This window comes from Geotrypetes seraphini, chromosome 14, assembly GCF_902459505.1.
Source record: "Geotrypetes seraphini chromosome 14, aGeoSer1.1, whole genome shotgun sequence".
NCBI classification, from domain to species: Eukaryota; Metazoa; Chordata; class Amphibia; order Gymnophiona; family Dermophiidae; genus Geotrypetes; species Geotrypetes seraphini.
In genome coordinates, this window is record NC_047097.1 from 39,819,498 (window position 1) to 39,846,878 (window position 27,381).

At 39.4% G+C, this 27,381-nt stretch overlaps 1 protein-coding gene across 4 annotated transcripts in view; it reads left to right on the top strand.

The window, feature by feature from the left end:
• The window catches only part of APBA2 (amyloid beta precursor protein binding family A member 2), a 339,269-nt gene that overhangs the window by 167,987 nt on the left and 143,901 nt on the right, over positions 1 to 27,381 (top strand). For 3 of the 4 annotated variants that reach the window (XM_033920561.1, XM_033920559.1, XM_033920560.1), the window contains exon 2: positions 11,971 to 12,964. In XM_033920561.1, coding sequence (XP_033776452.1) covers positions 12,011 to 12,964 — 954 coding nt within the window. In that variant the 5' untranslated portion in view covers positions 11,971 to 12,010. Of the gene's footprint in view, positions 1 to 11,970; positions 12,965 to 27,381 lie in introns of those variants that run through there. The other variant, XM_033920562.1, reaches the window with a different exon arrangement.

A 27,381-nucleotide genomic window follows, 5' to 3' on the forward strand; every position in this document is an offset into this window, starting at 1 on the left:
CAACAAAAAGTTGGAGTGATTTTAAAAAAAAACAAAAACCTGCTAAAACGCCACCTGTTTTGTTGTATGAAATAAACAGGTTGAGTTGGTGGGTGGAGAAGAGTTGACTTGTTATATGATTATTGGGGTAGACAGTAGGAAAAGATTGGTGTATTTTTTATGTAAAATATCTATGTAGAATTTTTAATTTTTGTATAATGATTGAAATGTTTGTGTGGATTTATTGTGTGTGTGCCGATGAGCTCCACTTTGTGAAAGGTGAATTATAAATAGAAAACCATAAACCATAACTCATTAATCTAGTTACAAGTGCAACAGGTAGTATTACTTATCTTTATATAAGTGTTATTTTTTTCCCTAGGTACTTTAACTTAGATTGTGATCCCATTCAGGACAGAAAGGGTAGTTCTATGTGCTTAATGAATTAGTTTTGTAAATTGCTTAATACTTATGTATAAGCAGTGCATCAAATTCATTAAATACAATACAAATACAATTGTAGAATAAATGTGCTTATGCACATATTCTTACTGGTGCCACACAAGTTATAACTGCCTCAGAAGTTCAGAATGTGTAAATTTCCATGCCTACTTTTCTTGAGATGGTTTTATAAAGGCACGTAGATGTATAGGTTGTCTCTGAAACAACTGCAGGATAAGCATCTATTTGCCTTTTCTGCCAGGAAGACCTGTTATAAAATTAGCCTGTTTGATAGATGTAACAGCTCTTGGGCAAACAATGAGAAATTGTGAACTAAGGGACTCTTTTAAGGTTAAAGTAATTTATTTTTTGATATACCACAAGTCAGACCATTGTAGCAGTTTACAGTTAATAAAATAATCATTAAAGAAGAATGAATCCTAAAATTACAATAATCATTATACAGATTGCGTACTAACAGAAAAAGAGTATCTAGCATTTGCATTAAACCCAGCAATTCACTGTCCAGTCCATTTATTCAAAACAGTCTTATTGCATATTAAAAATATGCTATTTCAAACATCAGGAATTTCTGGGAAAGGCGATCTATTTGCATACAGTGGAGGGATTGCATATAAATGGATCTCATTCATATTCACTGGGTTGTGGCCCTCGAGGATTGAGGGTTGTGGCCCTCGAGATTGAGGTTTCTCACCCCTTCTCTAGGTGGCCAGGGATTACACCCTGGTAAATTCTTGCGGTGCTCAAAGAGGTGAGAAGAGGATTAGGCTGGAATAGGGTCAGGGGCTTTGTGCTAGAGGTGGGGCTTCTTGGAGATTAGATCATGCAGTGCGTCATAAGGACATAAGAATATAAGAATAGCCATAATTGGTCAGACCAATGGTCAATCTAGCCCACTATCCTGTTTCCATAGTGGCCAATCCAGGTCACACGTCCCTGGCAGAAACCCAAATAGTAGCACCATTCCATGCTACCAATCCCAGGGCAAGCAGTGGCTTCCCCCAAGTCTGTCTCAATAACAGACTATAGACTTTTCCTTCAGTGACTTGTCCAAACCTTTTTCTTATACTCAGATACATTAACCACTGTTACCATATCCCCTGGCAACAAGTTCCAGCGCTTAACTATTCTTTGAGTGAAAAAAATATTTCATTTTATTGGTTTTAAAAGTATTTCCATGTAACTTCACTGAGTGACCCTAGTCTTTATAAAATTTTTGATAGAGTAAAAAAATTGATTCACTTGTACCCGTTCTAGACCATTTAGGAATTTGTAGACTTTAATCATATCTCCCCTTCAATTGCCTGTTTTCTAAGTTGAAGTGCCCTATCCTCTTTAGTCTTTCCTTGTACAAGAGGAGAATGACATGGTGACAAAATTCATCACCGTTCCCATCCCCGCGGATAAGCATGGGAAATAATCCCATGTCATTTTTTAGTGTCTATTTCAGTCTCAGTCCTTCTACACCAGCATTCTTCAAAGTAAAGCTTGAGGGTCAGTGGTTGTGGCCATTCATACTCTGATTCTTCCCTCTCTCCTTAAAGAATGACATGAAGATTGTTTACCGCGGTTATCCATGGGGACGGTAACGGTGATGAATTTTGTCACCGTGTCATTCTCTAAGTTCAATCCCTTTATCATCTTGGCTACTCTTCTTTGAATTTTTTCTAATTCTGCCGTATCTTTTTTGAGATACTTCAACCAGAACTGAATGCAATACTCAAAGTAAGGTCACACCATGGAGCAGTACAGAAACATTATAGTATTGGGAGTTATTTTGAGGAGGGAGTGTAGGGGTACTGTCTGTGTCTGGGTGGGGAGGGGTAAACGGGGAATGTCCACCATTGTGGCTTCATGTTATCTGGAAGGTTTTGGCAGTCATGGTACTGGACTACCCCATGGTACCTAGCATCTCTCTCTTATTGCTCAAGCTTATGAGGAAGGTATCTTACTTTTGCTTACTGAGATCTTCTAAGGGTATTTATTTTATTTGCTTTATGATATGTTTGTTCTTAGCTATTCATATTTTATGCTGTTTGAATATTTATGTGTTTTTTTTGTAATACACTTACAACTGTCAGAAGTTAGGGGGATAGAAGTGTTTTTAAATAAGTTTGTATCTGACAGCAGAGTATCAGTGGAATTTGAACTCTGGCTATTTTTGTTCTCAGTCCATATCACTAACCACTAGGTTACTCCTCCACTTTGGTTGTATTCAAAATTGGTGGAAAACCCCACTACAACAAAATTACTTATCCCATTGAATTTAATGTAAAATAAGGAAAACAAGTCATTTGTTATCCAAAACCAAATTGAAAAGAGTGATTGATAGGAAAATGAACTGAACTGAAAGGACGGTAGAGTTAGAGAATACCACTGTGAAAATCACAGGCATTCATTAGTTTTAAAAAAGCCCAAAACAAGACAAAGAACTTTACCAGTTCATTTACTTATTTTGTGTACGAAGGGGTGCTGAAAAGTTCTCAGCCCATCCAAACAACTTCCTAACACCCCCTCCTCCTTTTACAAAACCGTAAAAGTGTTTTTTAGTGCAGGCTGGCGAGCTGAATGCTCTGCGCTGCTTCCAATGCTCATAGGAACCTTATGAGTGTCGACAGCAGTGCGCCGGCCTGCGCAAAAAAATGTTTTTGTGGTTTTGTGAAAGGGGGGTAAATTCTGAGTATTATTTTGCCACTGTAGCTGAAAAGAGTGTTATCTTATTTCGTTAAGTGCCAATTTGCAGGAGTGAAATTCTATGTTTTGACATAGTTTCAGATTATTGATTAAACCATATCCACATCATTCTCTTCTTGTTGGGTTGAGAACTTTTCAACACCCCTATGTATAACCTGCCCTTTTCCTGCAAGCTCTGTCTTCATCTGCACAAGCCTCAAACACTTTTAAAATCGTGAGTGTTCAAGGCTTGTGCGGTTAAGGCAGAGCCTACAGGAATGGGGCAGGAACAGGGACAGCGACAAAATTCGTAGGGATGGGGCAATTGAGTTCCTGCGGAGATGGGGAAAAAATTTGTCCCTGTGTCATTCTCCAATCTTAACTATTGCAGCCAGGGAGTTTTTGGATTAACCACTGAAAATCTTTACATAGAAAACAATCCAAAGAGAATGTGGAAACAAGAAGTTAAGATCTGAAAAGAATCCTAGGCCACCTGCCTTGCTGATGAAACAGATGGTATCAGTTTGTGACTGATTCTATTAAACCAGAATAGTGCTTGGAATAATACTGTTTACTTAGCCTAATTATCAGAGGAAAGTCACGAGCATTTTAATTATATTTATGAAAGTAAGGTTTTCTTAATTAGGTGTACAAAAATGTTATTTCATTGCTTATTCATAGTCTTTTTTTACATCCCAATATGTCGCTATTGTTTATCATTTATCAATATTTTGTATACGGCTTGGACATATGTGATCACAGTGGTTTACAAAGTGCAACACAAGATAAAATGGAAAGGGGCACCATAGTTAAATAGGCTAGACCTGTAATGTAGATAGAAAAATGTACACATCTCTGTCCTGAGAGAGCCTAAACATATTGTCCAGATACTCCACACTCAGGGCTCCTTTTACGAAGGTGCGCTAGCGTTTTTAGCACGCGCACAAGATTAGTGTGCGCTAGCTGAAAAGTTACCGCCAGATTAAAAGGAGGCGGTAGCGGCTAGCACGTGTGGCATTTTAGCGCGCACTAAGAGTGTACTAAAACCGCCCTTGTAAAGGGAACCCTCAGTCTCTACCCTCTCCCCGAACTGTTGGCTGAGCCAAATGCTAACAAAGAAATATGTTTTTAGCTGGTTTTCAAATTTTAACAAATATTACTTTGTGCCATTTTCATTAGGAAGCTGATTCCAAAGGGTATGTGCCAGTCAGAGAAAGGCACTTCTATGGGTAGAGACCCAGTGAGCTTGGGTGAGCTAAGCATTTTTCTCTTAATGAAAGTTGCCTGAAATTCAGCTTGGGGCATAACACACTCTAGGCAGGTCTCTTACCTTCAGTAGGGATGGTAAAGGCACATTTTCCACTTGTTACCTCAAGTCAGACCTTGGTGTACAGGACCAGGCGTTTTTCTAGGGGGCAACTTCCTGGAGGGTAGCAGAGTAGCTGCAATCACGCAAACAATAGGTCCTGGCAACCATACAAATTCAAAAATCCATCAACTTGTATTTTACTGGCAGAGATGGCAAGCAATCTTCAAATAGCTGATTTAGACAAGTAAATGGCTTCTGAAAATTGCCCTCAGTAAGTATGTATATATAAAACAAAGATTAATATTTAAATGCTTGATCTCCAATGATAACATTTTTACAGGATTGTTCTGGAAAGCATGGTACTGGGATGATTGAGTTTAATTAGTGAAATCTTAGAGAAGGGACCAATGGATCTGAACATTTCAGGGTCATCAGAATGCCTTTTTGTTTGGGAGACCCAAGCTGTTCCCTCAGCCCCACCCCAAGCTCTACCCCCAACCCATTCTAACATCTCCCCTTCCCTACCATCCTATACCTCCCTACCTCCATGCCATCCAGCATCTATCTCTCCTTCCCTATCTTTGAACCTCCCCCATGATCTCTAGCATTTCTTTCCTTCCTTTTACTTCCACCTCACCTATAAGTAGTTTATTTTCTTACCTCTTTCCCCCCCCCCCACTCAAGTCAGTGACGCTACAATTAGCAGGGGGATTAGTGTCTAACCTGGGAGAGTGTGAAAGATAAAGAGTCTTTAGAGATGGAAGAAGATGAGAGGACTGGGTAGAGAGATGGTATGATTGATCTGGGAGACTAAGATTGGGATGAAAAGGAGTGTAAAGAGACAGGGATAGTGAAGGGATGACAATGTGAAAGAAGGGAATGGTAAACTGGGCAGAGATAAGAAAAAGAAGAAAGATATGGGGAGGTTTGAATAACAGATAAGAAGCTAGGACTGATGAGCGAATGAGAGTCAAAAAAAGTAGATGGGGTTTGAGAAAGGGGAAGATAGAGGCTGGAAATGAAGGACTAGGAAGTGGGAGACAGGGGAATAGGAAGCTGAGAGAGAGAAAGGATAGTGGGAAAGTCTAGGAAGGAGGTAAGTATAAGACTGGAAGGCAAGAGAAGAAAATTAAGAATAAAACCTAATTATCACTGGCTTTTACAAAGCCTATGAGTGTTGGAGCATCTACCATGGCTTTGTAAAAGGAGACCAATGAATGGAGAGGCAGAAAAAATGAGAAATAGAAAAACAAAAGATAAATGAAAAATCAGTGTCAGACAGATGTAGGGAAGGATGGAAACAGTTGAAGGAAAGGAGACCCTGGAAAAAACCCTTAGAAGATCAATCCAAAGAATGTGGAAAAGAGAAATTGGAACAAAATTTTTTTAGAGCCCTGGAATGTGTCAGCTTTGGGAAATCTACATCCCTACTATTTTTATACACAGTATAGAAAAATATGAATTAATTTTCATCTTTAGGGGTTTTGCAGTTTGAGCCCTGGGAGAAGAGTTGTTATGGTATAATGAATTTGCTGTAACTACATAAGCATGGTCATACTGATCAGACCTAAAGTCAATCAAATCCAGTATTCTATTTCCAACAGTAGTCAATCCAGGTCACAAGTACTTGACAAGATAACCAAAAATAGATATGGAGGAGCATTTTCAATATGACTTCTAAATCCAAGTTTAGACATTTAGTGGAACATGCGCAAAAATCCAATAGCGAACACGACCATTTTTATAACAGGAAAATGTCCATCTTTCTATTTCAAAAATAGCCATTTCACAGATTTGTTTGTGCATAGGGGCCCAGATTCTATAAATGGCACCAGAATATAGGTTCCTAGGTTGGCATACCTAGCTAATCTAGACACCTAGCTTAATTTTTTTATTATTATTATTTCAGCTTCCAGAGCCGATCAATTGCAATTTAGCTTGCTTAGCCTACAGAGACTCCTCTTCTCTCTGCTAAAAGACCAAGATAAAGACAGAGAGCATCGAAACAAATGTGTAATGTCTCACTTGTCCATTTTTTCCTCTTTTCTTGAACTCCCTAAATAATTTGAAGCCAGGAACTGAAGCAAGATCTTTGCCTTTCTGGTTGAGTTGGAGAATTTGCCTTCCTCCTGAATCCTTGCCACCTCCTTGCAATATTCCAATACATACCATACCTTCAGCTTTTAATGATAGATACCCTGTTTTTCCCAAAATAAGCCCTATTCCAAAAATAAGCCCTGGCATGATTTTTAAAGATCCTCCTATTATAAGCCCTATCCCAAAAATAAGCCCTAGTTAAGATCGACCCCTGAAGGCCCCCCCCCCCCCGAATGTCCCCGATACTGTCCGACTCCATCCCTTACACTAGTGCTGCGTGATTTGCCGAAAAAAATCAGACTTGTCAATTCAGTGACCCCCCCCCACCCCGGTGAGATCTGACATACCTCCATTCCAAGGCCTCTTAAAGCAGCAGTGGCAGCAGCGCTCTGAATGGGGTGCCTTGTAGTCTTCCTCACTGGGGATGGGGATGGAGGGAGGGATGGGAGGGAGGGATAGAAAGATGCTGCAGAGGGAAGGCCCGGCCCCAGCAGGGAAGACCACAAAGCAGCCCGTTCAGAGTGCTGCCGCTGTTTTGGAGGTATGTCAGTCTCATGGTAGGAGGCTCGATGGGGTTCTGCTGCACAGGGGGATGGGAGGGAGGGATAGAAAGATGCTGCAAAAGGGGATGGGTGAGAGGGGAGGAAAGATGCTGCTCATGGGGGGGGGGGGAGAAAGGAAAGAGGAAGAATTGGGGTGAAGGAGAGGAAGGGAGAGATGATTATTATACATGAAAAAAAAAAAATAAAGACATCCACTGAAAATAAGCCCTAATGCATTTTTGGACTCAAAATTAATATAACTGTCTTATTTTTGTTATTATTATTATATGTTTAAATAACAGTTGTATGTGATTTCATTTCAGTAGTGAAAATCAGCAATTTGCATATTCTGCCCCCTGAAGTTCTCTCTAAATCTGGGTAGAAATTTGCCTAGCTACCCTCAAGTGTACCAGATTACAGCTTGTATCTTTTGCTGTCCTGTGCTGCCGATTCATTTTGGCTTTCAATACTAACAACCCTTTCCTGTATCTCCCCAAATAATTTATTTCAGCAAAATAATTCTTCATCTCTACAAAACAACTATGGCTCCTAAGTTAAGTATCTAATTTCAGTGAAAAACTGAAGCTCCTAACTTCAGGTGCTCAGCATGGGAAATTGATGCTGAATGGCCAACTTCATTCATGGGACCTGCCCTTTTCACTTGCCCTGCAATTTTAAGTGGATTCACTGGCTCATGAAGTTCCGCTGCCAGCAGATATCATGCCAGCATCAGGAGCTTGTTGAATCCTCATTGACTTACAGTGACTCTGTTTTAAGTTTACCTAGAGTGATTGAAAAAAAAAGTACTGATGAATTTCTCAACTGACTCTGAAGCTAATTAAAAATGTCTGCTCTGTTTAATACCTAAGGAGATTACAATAAAATGTAAATAACTAATCAGTAAAACATCACAAACAGTACAGAACTGCTACAGAATTCTCAGCGGTCCCACTTGAACTCAAGCCTGTCTAGATTTGCCTGGCTTCAGTATGACCGCTAATTTTTCACACACCTTTTTCTTTGTGTCCAGTGAAGGCCCGATGTGTGCAGAATAAAATGACCTGCTTACCTTTTTTAATGCTTACTAGCAGGTTAATTGTCTAATTTCCATGTCAAATGAGCAGACCTGGGCTGTTTTTTTTTTTTTTTCTGTTGCTTAACAAAAGTATTACATCTGTTATGGTCAAACCAAGGTACAGTATAATATGGCAGAATAGGCATTTATGTAGCATAAATCATAAATAGTTGTATAATACTTTTATATATAGGATATATATATATATATATATATATATATATATATATAGGTTCTTAGCCCATCTCTCGGAACACACTGAACTAGTCAGTTTTCGGAAGACCCATAATACACACGAATGCATGAGATTTATTTGCATGCACTGCCTCCATTGTACATCTATCTCATGCATATTCATTGTGGATATCTTGAAAATCAAACTGACTTGATGTGTCCCAAGGACTGAATTGAATATTTATAATATTTATAATATTTATAATATCTGGTCCATTAAGATTATGTGTGGAACAATCTACCTTTAAAAAATTGCTTAAAACGAAGGGCTCCTTTTACTAAGGGGCGCTAGCGTTTTTAGTGCACGCACAAGATTAGTGCGCACTAGCTGAAAAATTACTGCCTGCTTAAAAGGAGGCAGTAGTGGCTAGCGTACGCAGCATTTTAGCATGCGCTAAGTGCGCGCTAAAACCACTAGCACACCTTTGTAAAAGGAGCCCTAAGCTAATTATGGATGCCGACATATGATGTAGTATGTGAACTGTCCTTTTGAAATTATGCTATTTTTTTTTTTTTGTACTGCAGTTGTTGAGCAGATGCTGAGCGTACTCTGAGTATATTATTGTTATGTTGTAAGATATATTTATGATGACCTTACTGGGTTTTTGTGTAACAGCTTGTTTATATTCTAAGGGGCTCATATTCGAAAGAGAAAAACATCCAAAAAGTGGCCTAAGTCGGCACTTGGACAATCATAAACGAAAGACGTCCAAGTGCCGATAATCAAACCGGGTTTTGGACGTATTTCTAAATGATCTAGGCCTTCATAGTGCCGCTGAACAACCATAGCTAAACGGGACGTTTCAGGAGGAGTGTCGAGGGCGGGACGTGGGCAGGCATAGACTTAGTCGTACAGCATGTATAACCGAAAGTTTTACAACAGAGCCTAGACGGAACTTGAACGTTGTGACTTAGACCATTTAAAACATGCTCTAAGTCACAAAAATCCACCTAAAGACACCAGATAAGCACTGCAAACACATAATACAGACCCCCCACACACTACCCCAGTGATCACCGACCCCCCCCCAACCCCATAAAAATCATAATCACACCTTTAAAATTCAGCCTCCAGACCATCATCACCTGGCAGCCTGGCATAGGAAAGCCTAGTCATCCAGCACAGAGGCGGCTTAAGCCATCTTGGGGGTGATCACGTTAGGGACTCATAGAGAGGAGGACCCATGCCCATAAGCCCCTGTAATCACTGCATTGATATTGAAACATGTGCACTCCCCTATATACCCCCAAACCCTTTTTTACTAGCATATAAGTGGCTCCTGCAGCCATAAGGGCTATTAGGGTAGTAGATAAGTGGGTCTAGGGGATTCTGGAGGTGGTTTGGGGGGCTCACCATGACCTATAAGGGAGCTGTAGTGAGGAGAAGACATGGCACCCTTTTTGTGAAGTTCACAGCAGTACCCCACTATTTAGGTGCCATGTCTGGGGTGTTCAGTCCATCACTTTGCAGACCCCTCCCACGTCCAACAGGGCTTGTTCTAGGCATTTTTGACTTGAACGAAAAGTTGGATGAAAATGTGGTATAAAGATAGACGATTTAGTGGCTTGGACGATCAGATCAGCAGGACGTATAGTTAGACAAGTTTCGAAACAAAAAAAATTTTGGACATATTTTTAAAAAATGTGTCCTAGGCTGTTTTTTACTTTGGACGACATGCGGCTTAGACAAAAACAGACTTAGACATTCCTTTCCATTATGCCCCTCCACGTTTTTATGTGTGTTATTTTGGAAATCGCTGAGATTATCAGCAGTATAAAATTATTAAAATAAATATAGATTAGAACATGACACGTCAATAGATGAAACGTGCTTAGCAAATCAATGATATTAAAGTAACTGTCCATGATAATTCTACCCTCTAATTCTCTAGAATTTCTACATTGCATCTCTATTCAGCAAGTTATATAGGATAGAAAAGTACAGCTTATTATATGTGTTATCTCATTTTTTCTCTTTTGTATGAGTTCGATTCAAATATGTGATAGTATCTTCATCTATCAATATGAAAAGAATTGTGAATACATATTTCTGCTTCTGTCAGTCAATTAGAACTTTATTCTTCCAGAGGAGGTGCATAAATGGATGAACATCTGGTTATATTCAGGGTTTCAATTTTTCTGTAATGCCACAAATAAGATATTCAGCATCATTTTTCTGATGTTATTTTGTCAGTATGCAAAAAATATTTGGTCATCATAGAGTTTCCATGTGTACCCTCAATCCTATGCCCTCAGCTTGAATTTTGGAAGCGTTGTACCAAATTCCTAACAGTAGTATGCTGTGTGACTGTCTCTCCAGCATGTATGTTTTTGCCTGTTGGCATCTAAATACAGGACCATATTGAGCAATAGTTGAGTGCTATGCGTCTCATTCACTGGTTCCCAGAATCCACTTCGTTCACTGTCCCTAATAAGAGGAAATGGTGAGTTGGAAGCAATGTTTTAGCCCTTCATATTCACACTCTGTGGTGCAATGCTTTTGCAATCCTTGATATGGTGCTAGTTGTATGTGCTATTTATTCCTCTTCCTGACTTTTTCCCCCCTCCTCCCATGTTACCACCATCTCTGTGTTACTCTTGCCTCTCACTTTGGTTTCTCCGTACCCTTTCTGTTCATTATGCTCTCAGCCAGAGAATACCTCGTACTTGTTATAGCAATTATGCAGTCCTCTTTATTCTTCCTTATTTTTCTTTTTTTTCTTTTTATTGCATTTAAAACTTTTACAATATCATAAAGATATCAAAAGAAAAAAAGGTTATCATACAAATTTTCTATAAAACACATCAACAAAAAGACAGTCCTTTACAAGCCCACTAAAGAGGAGACATTTTGCTATATATAAAAAAAAATCTATTCCCTTGTTTTTCTTCAAAAATCTTTTTTTTTTTTATATATAGCAAAATGTCTTCTCTTTTTTTTTCTTTTACTGTCTTTCCCCCATTATGCCACACAATTGTCCATTCTCTTTCTTTTCTTTTCCAGTTCTCTCAACCAAGGCACTTGCTCAGCCACTTAGTCGACCTTCTTACCACTTTTTCTTCTACCCTTCTACTTACTCTCCTCATCTTGTCCTATTCACTTGTCTAGCATCTTCTGTTCCTCAAACACTACATAGATGATATAGAATACCAGTTTTGTGGGGGAAATGTTTTTCAATATGGCCATTAAACAGCTATGAAATTAGGCATTTTAAAAGCCATAATAAGAATGTTCTAAGAAGGATGATGGTTACACTGAAGAGGGATATCACAACATTGAAACCTAAATGTGAGAGCACATAAAATGTTGAAAATGAAAAAAATAGTTTTAATTTGATTACAGTTAAGTTTATGCTATCTTCCATAACCATAATCCCAAGCAAGTAAATTATCTTTTCTCCATTCATACTTTAAGGCTTTCTTCATAGTTACAGCATCTGCTTATGGCTTGCAAAGTGATTTTAAATGCAGTCCTCTTGGGAACAATTGTGTTGCCTATGTTCTTTAATTTTAACTAAAAACGACTTGCTTGTTTTTCTGTATAAATGTGATTTGTGTAGGTGAACTGTTCCTAAATATATGTTTTTTATCTTTCCTAGAGTAATTGCTTGGAAATGACTCTCATGTAAGACGTGAACTATGGCAAACAGGAAACATCAAAGCATCCAAAATAGTATGCTGGATCATAGGGTGAGATCATGTCCTCCTTCCCCTCACATCAAGGAGCCGGAAAATGAAGAAAGTGACCCATCAGTCAATGAGTATACTGTAGATGCTGCAGAACTTGCGGTCAACAGGCAAGTTAGTCCCATCCAAGTAGAGCAAGAATGCAATGATCATAGTGGGGATGGTGACTCTAGCTCTGATTATGTTAATAATACCTCCGAAGAGGAGGATTATGATGAAGGTTTGCCAGAAGAAGAGGAAGGTATCACTTATTATATCAGGTATTGTCCTGAAGATGACAGTTATCTGGAGGGCATGGACTGCAATGGTGAGGGGTATGTTCCTCATGAAGAACACAGTGTCGAGACTGATGAATGTCAAGAAGCTGTGGAAGAGGAATGGACAGAAACCAAAATGCAGCATCAGGACACAGTTGAGTCAGAAGAAGGACAGGACTATAAAGGAAATGAAATGCAAGTTTTAGAGGACAGAATACCCTCCTTAGAAGCTCATGACCAAGAGCAGAATGAGACTGTACAATATTGTCAAAATGAAGAAGGTTATCAGGACTATTATTTAGCAGAAGCAAACAGAAACTCTCTTGGGACATCACTGTATCCTTTTCAGAAAGGAGATGCTGAATTAGAAGACCAGGAAGAAGATATTGACCAAATTGTTGCTGAGATTAAAATGAGTATGAGTATGAGCAGCATCAATAGTGCAACAGACCTGAGCCCTGAGCATACAGAGAGAGAAAATGTGCCAAAGGACTATAAGGAGATAGGCCAGAAAGGAGAAGCTGAGCACCTTGTCAGCAGACATGAGGGGAGGCCAAAGTCATTGAATATTCCATCTGTATCAATGCAGAGGGGTTTTAAAACAAAAGCGAGGACTCCAGAAGAAAGACAGAAGTGGATGCAAGAACAGGTAGTTTTTTCGTAATACAAAAGCAATATTCATTTGAGTAATACTGCATGCAGAACAATGTTAGAAAAGCATTCTTTCTAAATTGACCCTCAGTTTCCATCTTCTCCTTTTGGGGCTTCTGGTTTTAGTGAGGTGGTCTGTAGTGGGACAACAGCACTATAAGACTTTATTTGCAATTATTCAAAGCTTCCCCTGTTCATTCCTTCTAGCCCAGCAAGTTCAACAATTCTGGGCTAGGGTTCATTGAACTTAGATTCATGTACAGTGTTTCCCCGAAAATAAGACCTACCCCGAAAATAAGCCATAGCATGATTTTCGGGGTAGGTTCTAATATAAGCCCTACCCTCAAAATAAGCCCTAGTTAAGATATCCCCCTCCCATCCCTTTGTGCACCGACCCTCCCACCATGAGCCTTACATACCTCTGAAGCCTCCAAAACAGCAGCGGTGGCAGTGCTCTGAATGGGCTGCTTTGTGGCCTTCCCCGCCGGGGCCTTCCCTCTGCCATGTAATCAGAACCAGTAGGGTTGATATGGTCCTTCAAAGTGTAACTGCTTCATAAGGTCCACTTTTGCCAGGAGGTTTCTTCAGAGAGAGGCCACTCAAGATAGTCTGACCTGATCTGATTCATAATAACTAATACTTAGAAGATGTTTTAAAAACAGCTGTGAAAAGAGAGAGGCCAAGTTAGTTAGATGATATTAAATATTTGTGAAATAGAAAAAGACTAGTGTGCCATAAATGTTTTTAAAAAAGTATTAAAAGGTGTTGTTTTAAAATAAATATAAGTTTCTCTATTAGCAAAATATTTTTATAACAATACCTCTGGGTAGCAATGGTCATGCTTTTGCCTAGATTGATGCAGACAGTTTTCAGACTGGGCATCGTAAGCACATTGGTTCTTTTAAGAATCTAAGATTATTTTGAAAATTGTCTTCCCTGGGGCAATTTATTATACCAATTAGGTGGAAGATATGCAGCTTGTAATGTGGTAGTGTCTCTTTGAAGATTTGCCTTGCACCTGCTATATTTGTGGATAGACTAGGGGCCAGATTCACAAAATGGACTACTGATCTGGTCCAGGCCGGGGGGCTGGTTCAAGATGCCGATCGGAATCACGCTCCCAACCGCATGTCGTACCTGACAGAGCTGGATAAAAACTTTTTTTTAACTTTACTTTTCGCAAGCCCTTTTTACTTTTAACTTCGTGAGCCTGTGGTTTTAATCTGTGGGTTAAAACCATGGGCTTGCACTGCGGGGCAGAGAGCAGGAGATCGGGGCTGAGAGCAGGAGAATCACAGCACAGAGCAGGGCAGCCAGAGCAGGAGAATCGGGGCAGAGAGTAGGGTTTTACACAAGTGACTTGTCCTCAGCAGTCGCTTATTTTTGGATCGGCCATCCCAGTTGATGTGCCTGCATTTGTTTAGTGAATCGTGTCCTTCCTACTTTGTATACCAATTCCCCTCATTTGCATGCATGGATTGAATCTGATTGGAGGATGATCGGCCACGATGTTATTGAATCGGGTCGGAGGAAAATCAGGTCACAAAAGGGTCGGGACTTGATCGGTGAGCTTAGTGAATCTAGTCCTAGGTACTGGGAAATATGCATATAAGAACATAAGAACATAAACATAAGAACTGCCATCTCCGGATCAGACCCTAAGTCCATCAAGTCTGGTGATCCGCTCAATCGGAGGCCCAGCCAGGTGTAACCTGGCGAAAACTTAAGTCACCCCTTATCCTTATATGTATCTTTCGAGGAGATGTGCATCTAACTTGCCCTTAAATCCTAGAACGGTGGGTTCCACAGCAATCTCCACTGGGAGAGCGTTCCAGGTGTCCACCACTCGCTGTGTGAAGTAGAACTTCCTGGTATTTGTCCTGGGCTTGTCCCCCCTCAGCTTCAGTCCATGACCTCTTGTCCTAGTCACATTTGACATTGTAAATAACTTTTTATCCTGCTCTATCTTGTTGATTCCTTTTATTATTTTAAATGTCTCAATCAGATCCCCTCGCAGTCTCCTCTTCTCAAGGGAGAACAGTCCCAGTTTTCTAAGTCGTTCTTTGTAGTTCAAGTTCTCCATACCTTTTACCAGCTTTGTTGCTCGCCTCTGGCACCCTCTCCAGCAGTTTTATATCCTTCTTTAGGTAGGGAGACCAGTGTTGGACACAGTATTCCAAGTGTGGTTTGACCATTGCTCTATAAAGCGGCATTATGACCCTCTCCGATCTACTTGTGATTCCCTTCTTTATCATGCCCAACATTCTATTTGCTTTCTTTGCCGCCGCTGCACATTGTGCTGACAGTTTCAGGGTCCTATCTATCAGTACCCCCAGGTCTTTATCTTGTTCGCTCTTACCCAGAGTTGCACCTGACATGCTCCTTGTTCTTTCTGCCCAAATGCATTACCTTGCATTTTTCCACATTAAACTTCATCTGCCATTTCTCTGCCCATCTCTCTAACTGGCTCAAATCTCTCTGTAGTTCCTCGCTGTCCTTTTGTGATCTGATCGCCCAACATAGCTTCGTGTCGTCTGCAAACTTGATGATTTCACTGGACATTCCTTCTTCTAGGTCGTTGATGAAAATATTAAATAAGATGGGCCCAAGAACCGAGCCCTGGGGCACACCGCTAGTCACTTTCTCCCAGTCTGAGAGCTTCCCTTTTATGCCCACCCTCTGCATTCTGTTTTCCAGCCATTTGCCTATCCACCTTAGTATGTCTCCCTCTATTCCGTGGCTTTGTAATTTCCTGAGAAGTCTTTCGTGTGGAACTTTGTCAAACGCTTTCTGAAAGTCCAAGTATATTATGTCCACTGGTTCCCCGTTATCGATTTGTTTGTTTACTGTTTCAAAGAATTGTAATAAATTCGTCAAGCATGACTTCCCTTTCCTGAAGCCATGTTGACTGGCTCTCATTAGGTCATGTGTATCCAAGTGCCGGACTATGCTATCTTTAATCAGTGCCTCAACCATCTTTCAGGGATAGACATAAGGCTCACCGGTTCTCCTCTTGATCCTTTTTTGAAAATTGGGGTGACGTTCGCTATCTTCCAGTCGTCCGGTATCTGTCCAGTTCTAATTGACAGATTAGCAAGGTTTTGCAGTAGTTCTCTGATTTCTACCTTCAGTTTCTTTAATACTCTCGGGTGAATTTCATCCGGTCCAGGGGATTTGTCACTTTTAAGTTTGTCGATCTGGTAGTATATCTGGTCCAAATCCACTTCTACTGTGGTGAGGCTGTCCTCTATTTCTCCCTTGAACAATTTCACTGTTTCAGGTATTGATGTAATGTCCTCCTTCGTAAAGACAGACCCAAAGAAGTTTAGTCTGTCTGCAATTTGTTTGTCTTTGATCACCCTTTTCTTCCCTGGTCGTCCAGCAGACTCACTGCCTCTTTTGCAGGTTTTTTTCCCTTTTATGTATCTAAAAAAGGGCTTGAAGTTTTTGGCCTCTTGCGCTATTTTCTCCTCATAGACCTTTTTGGCATCCCTCACCGCCTTGTGACATTTCTTCTGGTCGATTTTGTGGCTGTTCAAAGCTTCGGTAGTTCTTTCGCGTTTCCATTTTTTAAAAGAATTCTTCTTTTCTCTTACTGCATCCTTCACCTCCTTAGTAAGCCATGCTGGTTCTCCTTTGCTTTTATATTTCCGTCCTTTGGATATCTGCGGAATGTAGAGATTCTGTGCTTCCGTGATAGCATTTTTCAGTAGGGACAATGCCTGATCTACCATTTTAATTGTGTACATCCTTTTCTTGAGCCATTTTTTTTACCTTTAAAAAATGGAAACGCGAAAGAACTACCGAAGCTTGGATAGAATCCTGTCTGCCTTCAATATTCACAGATGGTAATCTAAATGTAGTATTTGTCTTCCTCCTCTCACAGATTCATAGCCTTAGCTGTCTGCCCGGTTCATTCTGTCCTAGTAAAAAAATGTCTTTCCTGAGCATGTTAATTAGAGCCCCTCTGCTGGCGGTATCTCTTTCCAGTTTGCTGATTAAGGACTTGGTTTCCTGCAGTCTAGCATGACCAATATTTCTCAATTGTTTGGCTCCTGACTAAGGATAAAGAGGTTGCACAGCTTTACAGCAGCCTTGTGAAAAGAAGGGAGTCAATTACAAGAGCTCTGCTGACAGACATCTAGTAACTAAATTAATAGAAGAGGAGAGAAAGTTGGGGGAAAGGGTTGACAGTATATTTATAAGGTTTAGTATATTTAAAATAAATGTGTGCTTTGTCATATTTATAAGGTTTAGTATATTTAAAATAAATGTGTGCTTTGTCATGCTGATGCCTGAAAGTTCCAAATAATAAAATAAAAATATCTACATGTGCAGTGGTTTTAGAAATAAGAATTGTATTTGCTCAGAATGACATAAGAAAGCCTGATAATTTATTGAAGACTTGAGTTATCAACAGTTTATATACTCAGCTGTTCTACCTTCAAGTCATTTAGATTTTATAATGTGACTGTCTTTGTACAGCATTCTATACTAACTCTACACTGAAGTACCTTTCCACAACTAACTCAAGGGGATAACTTTAGAACTGCAGAGTGTGAAAACCTAGCTGCAGTATCTGAAACATTGATTCTGGAATGGGAGCAGCCAGGCTGAAAGCTCCAAAGCGGGATCTCAAGGGGGAAGTTACTAATCTGTGGTAAAAATATCACATTTTACTGCAGCTTCATTTACCGTGTGAGTCGCTAGTTTGCAGTAACTCAGCAATTTCCACACAGTGAATAATGCATATTTTGTTCAAGCTCATAAACTGCATTATTTTCTCCCAGAGAGCTAGTGTACTGTCCCATGCACCATGGAGCCTTCTTAAAGGGGCTGATGTATGAGTAAGATCCTCCTGATCTTTCTGGAAAAGATTCTCATCCCTTCGAGGACATCCACTGACATGGCAGCAAAGATCCCCTACCTCCCCAAAGGTACCACCTCTCCACCCTTCTTCCCCAACCCCCATCCTACCTCTGAAATCTCTGGTGCTTAGTGGTGGAAGGCACATGTTGGGCACTGGGTTCAAAATAGCACTGGTCTCACAGTTGATAGTCAAGTTGCCAAATAAGATCTTATTTTAGGCACTGGCCCCCTTAAAGCTGGCCCCTGGTAGCAGTGGACTGCATGTTAGTAGCCTAATGATGCCTGGGAGGGAAAAAATGCCAGTTCATAGTTGACATTTTACTTAATCTGCTTTATTTGATTTGCATAATGAGGTACTTTGCATGCATTTGCAGTAAACTGACGTGTTACAGTTAAATATCACATGATTCTGCCATTTTATGTGTGTTACATGGGAAGTATCATACATTATTCCCTTAAGGGGAAATTCTATTTATGGTGCCTAAAAATTAGCACCCAAAAAACCTATACTTAATGCTACTTTTATAAACTGCATCCAGAGTTAGGCAGTTTATAGTACATGTAGAACCCATCCCCATGACTAAAATTTAAGTGCAGCCATTTTTGCCAATGAAAGCCTGTGCATAAATTGTGCATGGATCAGGCATATTTTATAATAGCGTGCCTATCTTTTAGGAACACCCATGACTTGCCCATTCCTCTCTCTTGGCCACGCCCCTTCTTGAGATCTGTACAGTAGAATTTACATGTACCACTTTATAGAATACACATAGAAAGTTGTGCACAAACTAGTGCTAATAATTGCTTAATTGGTAATTATTGGCATAGATTGGCTTGTTAACTAATTAACCCCCTCCTTTACAAAGCTGCACTAGTATTTTTAGCGCCGGCCGCCACAGTAACAGCTCCGATGCTCATAGAATTCCTATGAGCGTCCGAGCTGTTACTGCCATGGCTAGCTCTAAAAATGCAAGTGCAGATTTGTAAAGGAGGGGGTAAGTTGCATGTACAAAATGGGAATCTGCACAGATTTGTGCCTGTAACATTAGTCGCTATATATAGAATCTGGGGGTTAAAGCACAATAGTAACTAACCCAAAACACTGAGACCCAGATTCTGTAAATGCGTCCCGATTGTAGGCAGCTGTAGGCATCCTACAGCTGTCTAATCAGCCAATCAGGACACACATTAAAAAAAAAAAAAAAAAACTCCTCAGACAGGCTGCCTAAGGCTAGGCGAACCTAGGCGGCCAACAGTCTCCCCCCCAAAACAAATGAGGTAGGAGGGATGTCCAATCCCTCCTGGGGGAAGACTACCCCCACCTCCCTACGATCGCCGGCAAGAAGGTGCTTAACACCTCCTGCCAGAAGCTGACCCCCACCCCCCCTGATCACCAGCAGGAGGGTGCCCAACCTCTCCTGCCTGAAGATGAACTCCCCTCCAGTCCCCTCCCCCGCTAACACCCCCCTCCCCCTCCGGACCCCCCAACTAACCTTAAAAAGTTGGCCAGCTGTGTCTTTTCACCGTCCATCCGGCAGGCTCACCTCTGTCAAAATGAGGCGGGACCGCCCCTCTCCAGCCCATCCCTTAGCATCTTAAGGCCTGATTGACCCAGGCACCTAAGACCCCTCCGGGTTTATTTTGGTCGGGGGTAGGCCCGATTCAGGTGTCCTATACAGAATCCAGGCACGAATGTTGTTCCATAGCAGAAAAGAAATCCATACTGAAGCAAAAATCAGTAAAACAGTATGAAAGGCACAAAATTTATAGGAAACAGTCTGTTAAAGGTACACAGTCCAATCTTTACAAAATTGCAGTGTTCAAGAGTAGAGAAAATTAAAATGCAACATGGAGGTAATTGTATAAAGAGCTTTTTGCACATAAAACGGCTTTTATAGAATTACCCCAAGGGTTATTTCTCAATCGTTTGTCTCCTAAGGAGAAAGGAGGTTGTACAGTGATGATTAGAAGGTGTGTATTTTATGTGACCTACATATAGGTATATTCTGGGATGGATTTTGGAAATCTAGGGTACAACAGTCAGCATAAAAAAACCCCCAAAGCACCATCATAAACCTAATATCTTCAACATCATTCCAACATCTGATTAAAGATGTATAACCTTGACCTTAATCTACAAAGAGAGAAACATGATCACAGATCTGATGACAGAGAATTCCACAACAAGTTTCAAGTTTAAGTTTCAAGTTTATTAGATGACTTGATTAACCGCTTAAACCAAGTTTCTAAGCGGTGTACACTTAAAAGTTACATATGTTGGGTAACAAAACAGTCCATACATTTAATAAATAAACTTAATGTGCTAAAAATTAACATTGTTAAACACAAGGTAAGGAGGGATGAAATACAATTAGTAAAGAAAAGATGAGACATCAAAGGAAAGTGAAAGAATGATGGGCAGCCTCTAGGTAGATTCTAGCAGGGGAAAGGAATAGCTAATAAGCTATGCAGAAATGATTGCCAAGGTCTTCATGGATTGTAAGGCATGATTAAATCTGAAAGGCAAATGGGAGTGTTACATAGAAAAAAAAATCCCTATGAGAATCAAGATTAAGTTTCATTCTGCATCATAAAGAGAGCTATTGAAGCCTAATTATTAAAAAAGTAAGATGATCTCATTTATGGGCTTGGTAAAACAATTCAGCTGCCATATAACTTTTCATACTTCTTCAGTAAGCTTGAACTTGTTTCCCTTGGGGTCTCTTCTCCCTCTAGCATTTTTGGAAAGTCCATGGGGCTTTCTTCTTCCATGGACAGAAAATCATAAAATATCTACTTGATGTCCTTCACATTACTCTAGTAGTATGAGTAAAAAAATAATTTACAAAGTGATGTTAAAAATGAACAGTTCTTCTGCTACTTCAGAGACAAACAGTAAAAAACAAAAAAAAATAGGGGAAAAGAAAATTGCAAGACACAAAATTAGTGGTGGGATTCCTTATGCCCCAAATCTTCTCTATTCACCTCACCTTTCTTAGATTCTATCAACAAGATCCTCTGTAGAATCTCTTCACTTTCCTAATCTTGGAAGATTCTTAGGTGAAATCTCTTCTCTGCTAGAAATCTGTAGAATACCCCACTCATATAAGTTTCCTGAATCCTGGGGACATTTACCTATCTAGTATTTTTCCCTTAACTGGGCAGAGATTCCTCCATCACCTCAAATATAATTGGATTGTTATTCAGCCGATAGTTAAATCACTTCGAAAACTGACAGCAATACTTTTAACTGCACAATCCTGTTCTTCAGCTCCAATGCAGCTGATTAGGCTCCTACACAGTATCTTACACACACTCGGGGGCTCATTTTCAAAAGAAAAAAAAATATCCAAAGAATGGCATAAAGTGGCATTAGGATGTTTTTCTTGCAAAAATGTCCTAATCACTATTTTCAAAATATTTTAGACATCTTTCTAGGCTTCTCTTCCCTGTTTGTCTAAATTCCAAGGGGTGTGTTTTAGGCAGGCGTAGGACTTGGACAAAATGTCCAGGGCACTATTTAGATGTTTGAGGCTAGACCTGTTTTAAAAACAAATAAGGATAAAAAAGGTGCCGAAACTGACAATTAGATGACAATTGGAAGGATTAAGACAAGACCCCCCCCCCCCTTTCTCCCCCTGACTTCATCCCACCAACCAAAGTTGTGAAAGAAACAAAACATTCTAGCCTGCATTACTGCTTCAGATGGCCACACAGACATATCTGAGCAGAGCAGAGGGGCATTCTAGGAAGGTACTATAGTGAACGTCACATAAAAAATTTCCAGGTACACATTTCACCATAACCTACTTATATTGTATGGTGAGTCCTCTAAAACCCACCCAAAACCTACTGTATCTACATATAGATGACACCTGCAGACATAAGGGCCATTGTTGTGATGTTCAGGTGGGTACAGCAAGTTTTGGGTAGGTTTTGGAGGGCTCACCATACAGGTTATAGTGAAATGTATACTTTTTAATGTGACGTTCACTGTAGTACTCCCTAGAATGCCCCTCTGCTCAGGTGACTGTGGCCAGATGGCTGAGAATACTGGCTGTATCTATGTCCCAATGGCTTATTTGTGTGCATTTTTCCTTTGGATGTTTTTGTATTCGAAAATGGCCCAAAAAAGATAGATGCACTAATGGCAAAAAATGTCTAGATAGGTCATTAAAAAAAAAAAAAAAAGATAGATGACTTGCGGTTTTAAAAATGGACATTTTCTCTACTGGATTTTTGGATGCCTTTCCTAAAATGTCCAAACTTAGATATACTATTGAAAATGCCCCTCCCAGTTTCCTTTCACAGTTACTGAGTGATCTTCTTTTATCCTGGAGGAAATGCTCTCATTCAGATTCAGTTCTTCTTCTTTCCATTTGCCCTTTAGCTTGGTTAGCTTGGTGAGGTTTCATAAATAGAATCTTTTCCTTCTGCTGTGTATCCTCCTGTACCCACTTTAAACAGTGGCTCAAGGAATAAAGGCACAGAGAATCTCTCTTCTACCATGTATCTTACTGTACCCCTTTCACACAACACAAAGTGCCTGACTCGATAAACGGTGCCTAGGGTAGGCGCCTAGCGAAGCCTAACTAAAATCTGCATGCAACTAAATTGTTTTATAAGTGGTTAGATGGCATTGTAATTAACCATGCCATTAAAAACTGATAAAAAAACCCCAATTTTTAAATTACAAATAAAGATTGTATGCAGATATCTGCATGGAGCCTAGCAACGCCTAAATCGAGGTGTCCTCCAATGCTTAACGATGCTTACCTAAAAAGTAGGCATGACTAAGGGTGGAGAATTGGTGTAGTAAATTTAGGCATCATTAGGCCTAATATACCGCCACCTACCTCTAGGACACCTAGTGATACCTAAGTTCACCTAGGTGCCACTAGGCGTGATTCTATAAAGGACAGCTAGTGGTTCATTGACAACCATGTGGACCAGTACCTCCAGGTTAGGAGCAGTTAGCACCATTTATAGAATCAGGCCTAAACTGTCTTCCATATATCCTACTGTACTCTTATCAAACAATTAATCAAGGAATAAAGGCACAAACTCTGTCTCACAGTCTTTCTCAACCTACTGGAACAACTAGTATGCAAACGTTCAAGGATTTCACATATGCAGCTTCCTCCTATTTTTCATTGTTTTTACTTATTTGTACCTCCTTTCTTTGAGTTGCCATTATTTCGCTCAGCTTATTTAACATATGGGATAAATATTCATTAATTGGAAAAATCTATTGCCTGGAAGAGCCTCAGTTCCTTTTATGTAGGGATGAGAGGTAGAAGGCAGAAAACTATTTGTACGTTAGGATTGTCCAGAAAAACCTAAAGTTAGAGAAACCTGAGTAAATTGAAGTTTTTCCCCATTAACTTGCTTGATCAGAAAATAATTTTTTAAAAAATTTTAAAGCCCATCCTGGGGTTCCTCAAGGTCACTGATTACATAAAGCTCTGTTTTTCTTAAAATTTGCTATTTTTGCTTAATAGAGTAAATTTTTTGGTATTTACTATAATTTTATGTTTTCACACTCAGCAATGATACATTTTACGTCAAGTCTGTTTTATTGAAAAAGAACAATCAATCAGTACAGAAATAACACTAGTCTCCAATATGCTTATTATAACAAGTGGGGTTGGGTTCATTAGAACCCCACTAATACAGTGTTACAACCACAAAAGAATAGGAAAACATTCCCCTGTCATCAAATAATGATAAAAAAGCATTTTATGCAAAAATATAGTAGCATTTTTATTAAATAAACCTTCACTATCTGTACTTTATTGAGGAATATAACAGAAATTTAACATATTTTGATAATAGGTAAACATGCACACATTGGTGTAGTCATCTACCAATGGTGTTCCAAACCCTCAAGAATTGAGGCCTGGATTCTCAAAACAGCATCTGAAAAAAAATGACACTGGTCGCAAGCCATTCAAACTATGGCGCCATTTTGAGAATCACAGTCTGCGTCGAAGATAGGCACCAAAAATGTAGGCCAGGATTTTACAGGCTTACATTTTCAGTACCTATCTTTGATGTAAAATCATGCTTAGTAGCACCGAATGTCAACCCTACCCATAACCACACCTCTTTTGATGTTCGGCACTGGTCAGCGTCTGTGTAGATATGATTCAGGCCCCTTTTTTTTGTAGGTACCTTGTGGTGCCTAATTATTTTCCTAATTAGTTTTTGTTTTTTAACAGCGCAGTCAATTATCACACCGTTAATTGTGAATTAAAACATTTAACGTAGGGCGCCATTCATTTGCCTACCAGTGCCTTCCGAACTGTGCCTTTTTCTTAATCTGGGCCTCAATGTCTTCAAGTGTATTTGTTTAGCTATTAGCGAAGTATGTTAAATTTCTGTTATTTTCCACAGCAGATATTGAAGGTACATTTAATAAAATACTGCTAGATATTTTGCATAAAATGTCCTTTTTATTGTTATTTGATGACAGGAGAATGTTTTGCTATTCTTTTGTGGTTGTGACACTATTTTAGTAGGGTTCTAAGGTATCCGACCCCACTTGTTATAATAAATATATTGGAGACCCTGGCCTACATTTCTGGTGCCTATCTTTCACATAGCTGTGATTCTGTAAACAGCGCTATTGTATGATTGACATGCGATCGGTGGCTGTTTTTAAGGTAGATGTCGATAACTGTGCCGTTTACAGAATCTGGACCAAAATGTCTTTTTATCAATGTATCATTGCTGAGTGTGAAAACATATAGTAAGTTATAGCTATAATACCAAGAAATTTGCTCCATTAAGCAAAAAAAATAGCAAATTTTAAGAAAAACAGAGCTTTATGTAATCAGTGGCCTTGAGGGATCCCAGGATAAGCTTTAAAAATTTTATTAAATTATTTTCCGATTGAGCATAATCAAATTATGGGGAAAACTTCTTATAATGCAGTTGGCAATCTAGTTTTAAAATAAATAAAAAAAAAAGGTTTGTTCTCACTTGTGCATATAAACTGTAGATGCTTGCATGATGGACTTCACTATATGGCTGTTCATTTGCAGTCTGAAACAACAAATTGAATTCTCTAGCAATTATAAAGATTCTTATTTACAGATGGAGCCATGTGATAAAATTTCTATAGTGGGATGCTAATGGGGACAAATAAGGGAGAAAGGAAAAATAATTTAGCGCATAAGCTAAGATGTTTTACATATTACTGTGTCACATAGCTCAGTTAGCAGTTTTCTGGAGATTGTCTTGGACCATAGGGAAGGGGACACAAACATCTGTATTTATTCATTCAATTTTCTATACTATCCTCCCAGGGGAGCTCAACAGTTTACATGAATTTATTCAGGCACTCAAGCATTTTTCCCTGTCGGGCCCTCAATCTATCTAATGTACCTGGGGTAATGGGGGATTAAGTGACGTGCCCAGGGTCGCAAGGAGCGGCATGGGATTTGAACCCACAACCTCAGGGTGCTGAGGCTGTAGCTTTCACCACTGTGCCACAATCTCTGTGCACACTTCTATGCTAGATTGTTAAAGGGATTGTAACCTGTAGAGAATACATCACTGTTCATATAATAATAATAATAATTTTATTCTTGTATACCGCCATACCCAGCGAGTTCTAGGCGGTTCACATCAATTAAATTAGGATCCGCGATAACATGCAGATTTACAACATTTTTTCAGAGATTGAGCAGCGAAGAAGGGAGAGGATAGAAGGTAGAGAAGAAATTATGAGGTAAAGAGAAGAACAGTGCGGGGGGTGAGGTGTTATTGCAGGAGAGGGGGAGAGTTAAGGGTCCTGTTCGCTGAATAGGTGAGTTTTGAGTAATTTTCTGAAGCCGAGGTATGAGGGAGCCTCAAGTATCATTTGGGCTAGCCATGGGTTCAGTTTAGCTGCCTGGAAGGCGAAGGTTTTGTCTAAGAATCTTTTGAGATGGCGTAGTTTTAGCGAGGGGAAGGCGAACAGCTGAATTCTACTGGATTTCTAATTGGTGCAATTAAGGTTAAAGTGAGGATTGATGTATCTTGGCGATGAACCAAATACTGATTTGTAGCCGAAGCATGCGAACTTGAAGAGAACTCTGGATTCGAATGGCAGCCAATGAAGTTGGTGGTAAAACGGGGGTGATGTGTTCCCATTTATTCAGGCCAAAGATGAGACGGACGGCGGTATTTTGGATCATCTTCAGTCTCCTGATGGTTTTCTTCGTGGAGCTTAAGTAAATTATATTGCAGTAGTCCAGAATGCTGAGAATGGAGGACTGTACTAGTAGGCGGAAAGAGGTGTCGTCGAAGTATATAGGGATATGCATTCCTTTGAAACATGGGTGCTGACAGATATTTCTCAGTTCATTTAATAAACATATTGATAGAACTTTTATTCATGACACGGCCATGTTTGGTCCTTATAAGGGCTGTAAAAACTAAAAGGTATCATTCAAAAGTACCACTTAATGGCAAAAACTTCTCTTTACTCTGTAACAGAATCTGTTTTGGTTTTTACAGCCCCTGATGCAACCATTGTAAGGGTGAAACATGATTGTGTCATGAATAAAAGTTCTGTGAAGTTGCAGACCATTGATTTTCTATTGCTCTGTTTTTTGGAGTTTCCTATCCTAGATCTTGTGGATTGATTTCCCATTTGTTTTCTGGGTCAGTTCATTTACCCCTCCCTTTTATGAAGCCACATTGGCATTTTTTATCGCCAGCTCTGGCGGTAAAAGTTCTGATGCTCATAGGAATTCTATGAGCATTGGAGCTTTTACCACCATAGCTGCCAATAAAAAATGCTAACGTGGCTTCATAAACTGGGGGATTAATGTCATTTATGGGTTTTTCTCCTGTTATCGATTTTTTATCATTTATTAAGCTTTTTTTAATCATTTATTCTTTTTTAAAATTATTATTTATTTATTCATTTTATAATAAATTATCAAGTATAAACTTGTACAGAAAGTAAAATTTAAGTTTAAGGATTAATCATTTATTCTTTATTGAATTTCAATTTTTTTATGATCACAAATCATATTGAAAATAACAGTATTACTGGCAATAATTTCTTAATAAGATGCAAGGAAAACATAGTATGTTTCTACTGTACATTAGTCCACTATTCATAGAGAAGGAGTTACAAATAGTCAGATATTATTATCACTTCATAATTAAACATTCCAGGAAAAAAAGAAAACAGTCTGAACTAGGCCCAGAGTTCCCTAATATGAGCGTTACACTTGTCTATTGGTAGGGGTACTCATTGTCACCACTGCATTATCCACAATAAATCTAGATAATTATGTAGACTCGAAGAAAATATACCTAATTCCTTTAAAGTTAACCAAGCATTTACATGGAAATCTTAATTTCATTTATTAAGCTTAATATACTGCTCTTTTGCCAGTGTACAATAAAATGTTATAAAAGAAATAAAAGCAGTACTCCATAATAAATAGGAAATATAAAATATCAGTGAGATTCTTAGACCACCCTTTCCTAAACCACGTGTCCACTAATGACTGACAGCTACATATATCAGTGTTTGGAGTTATT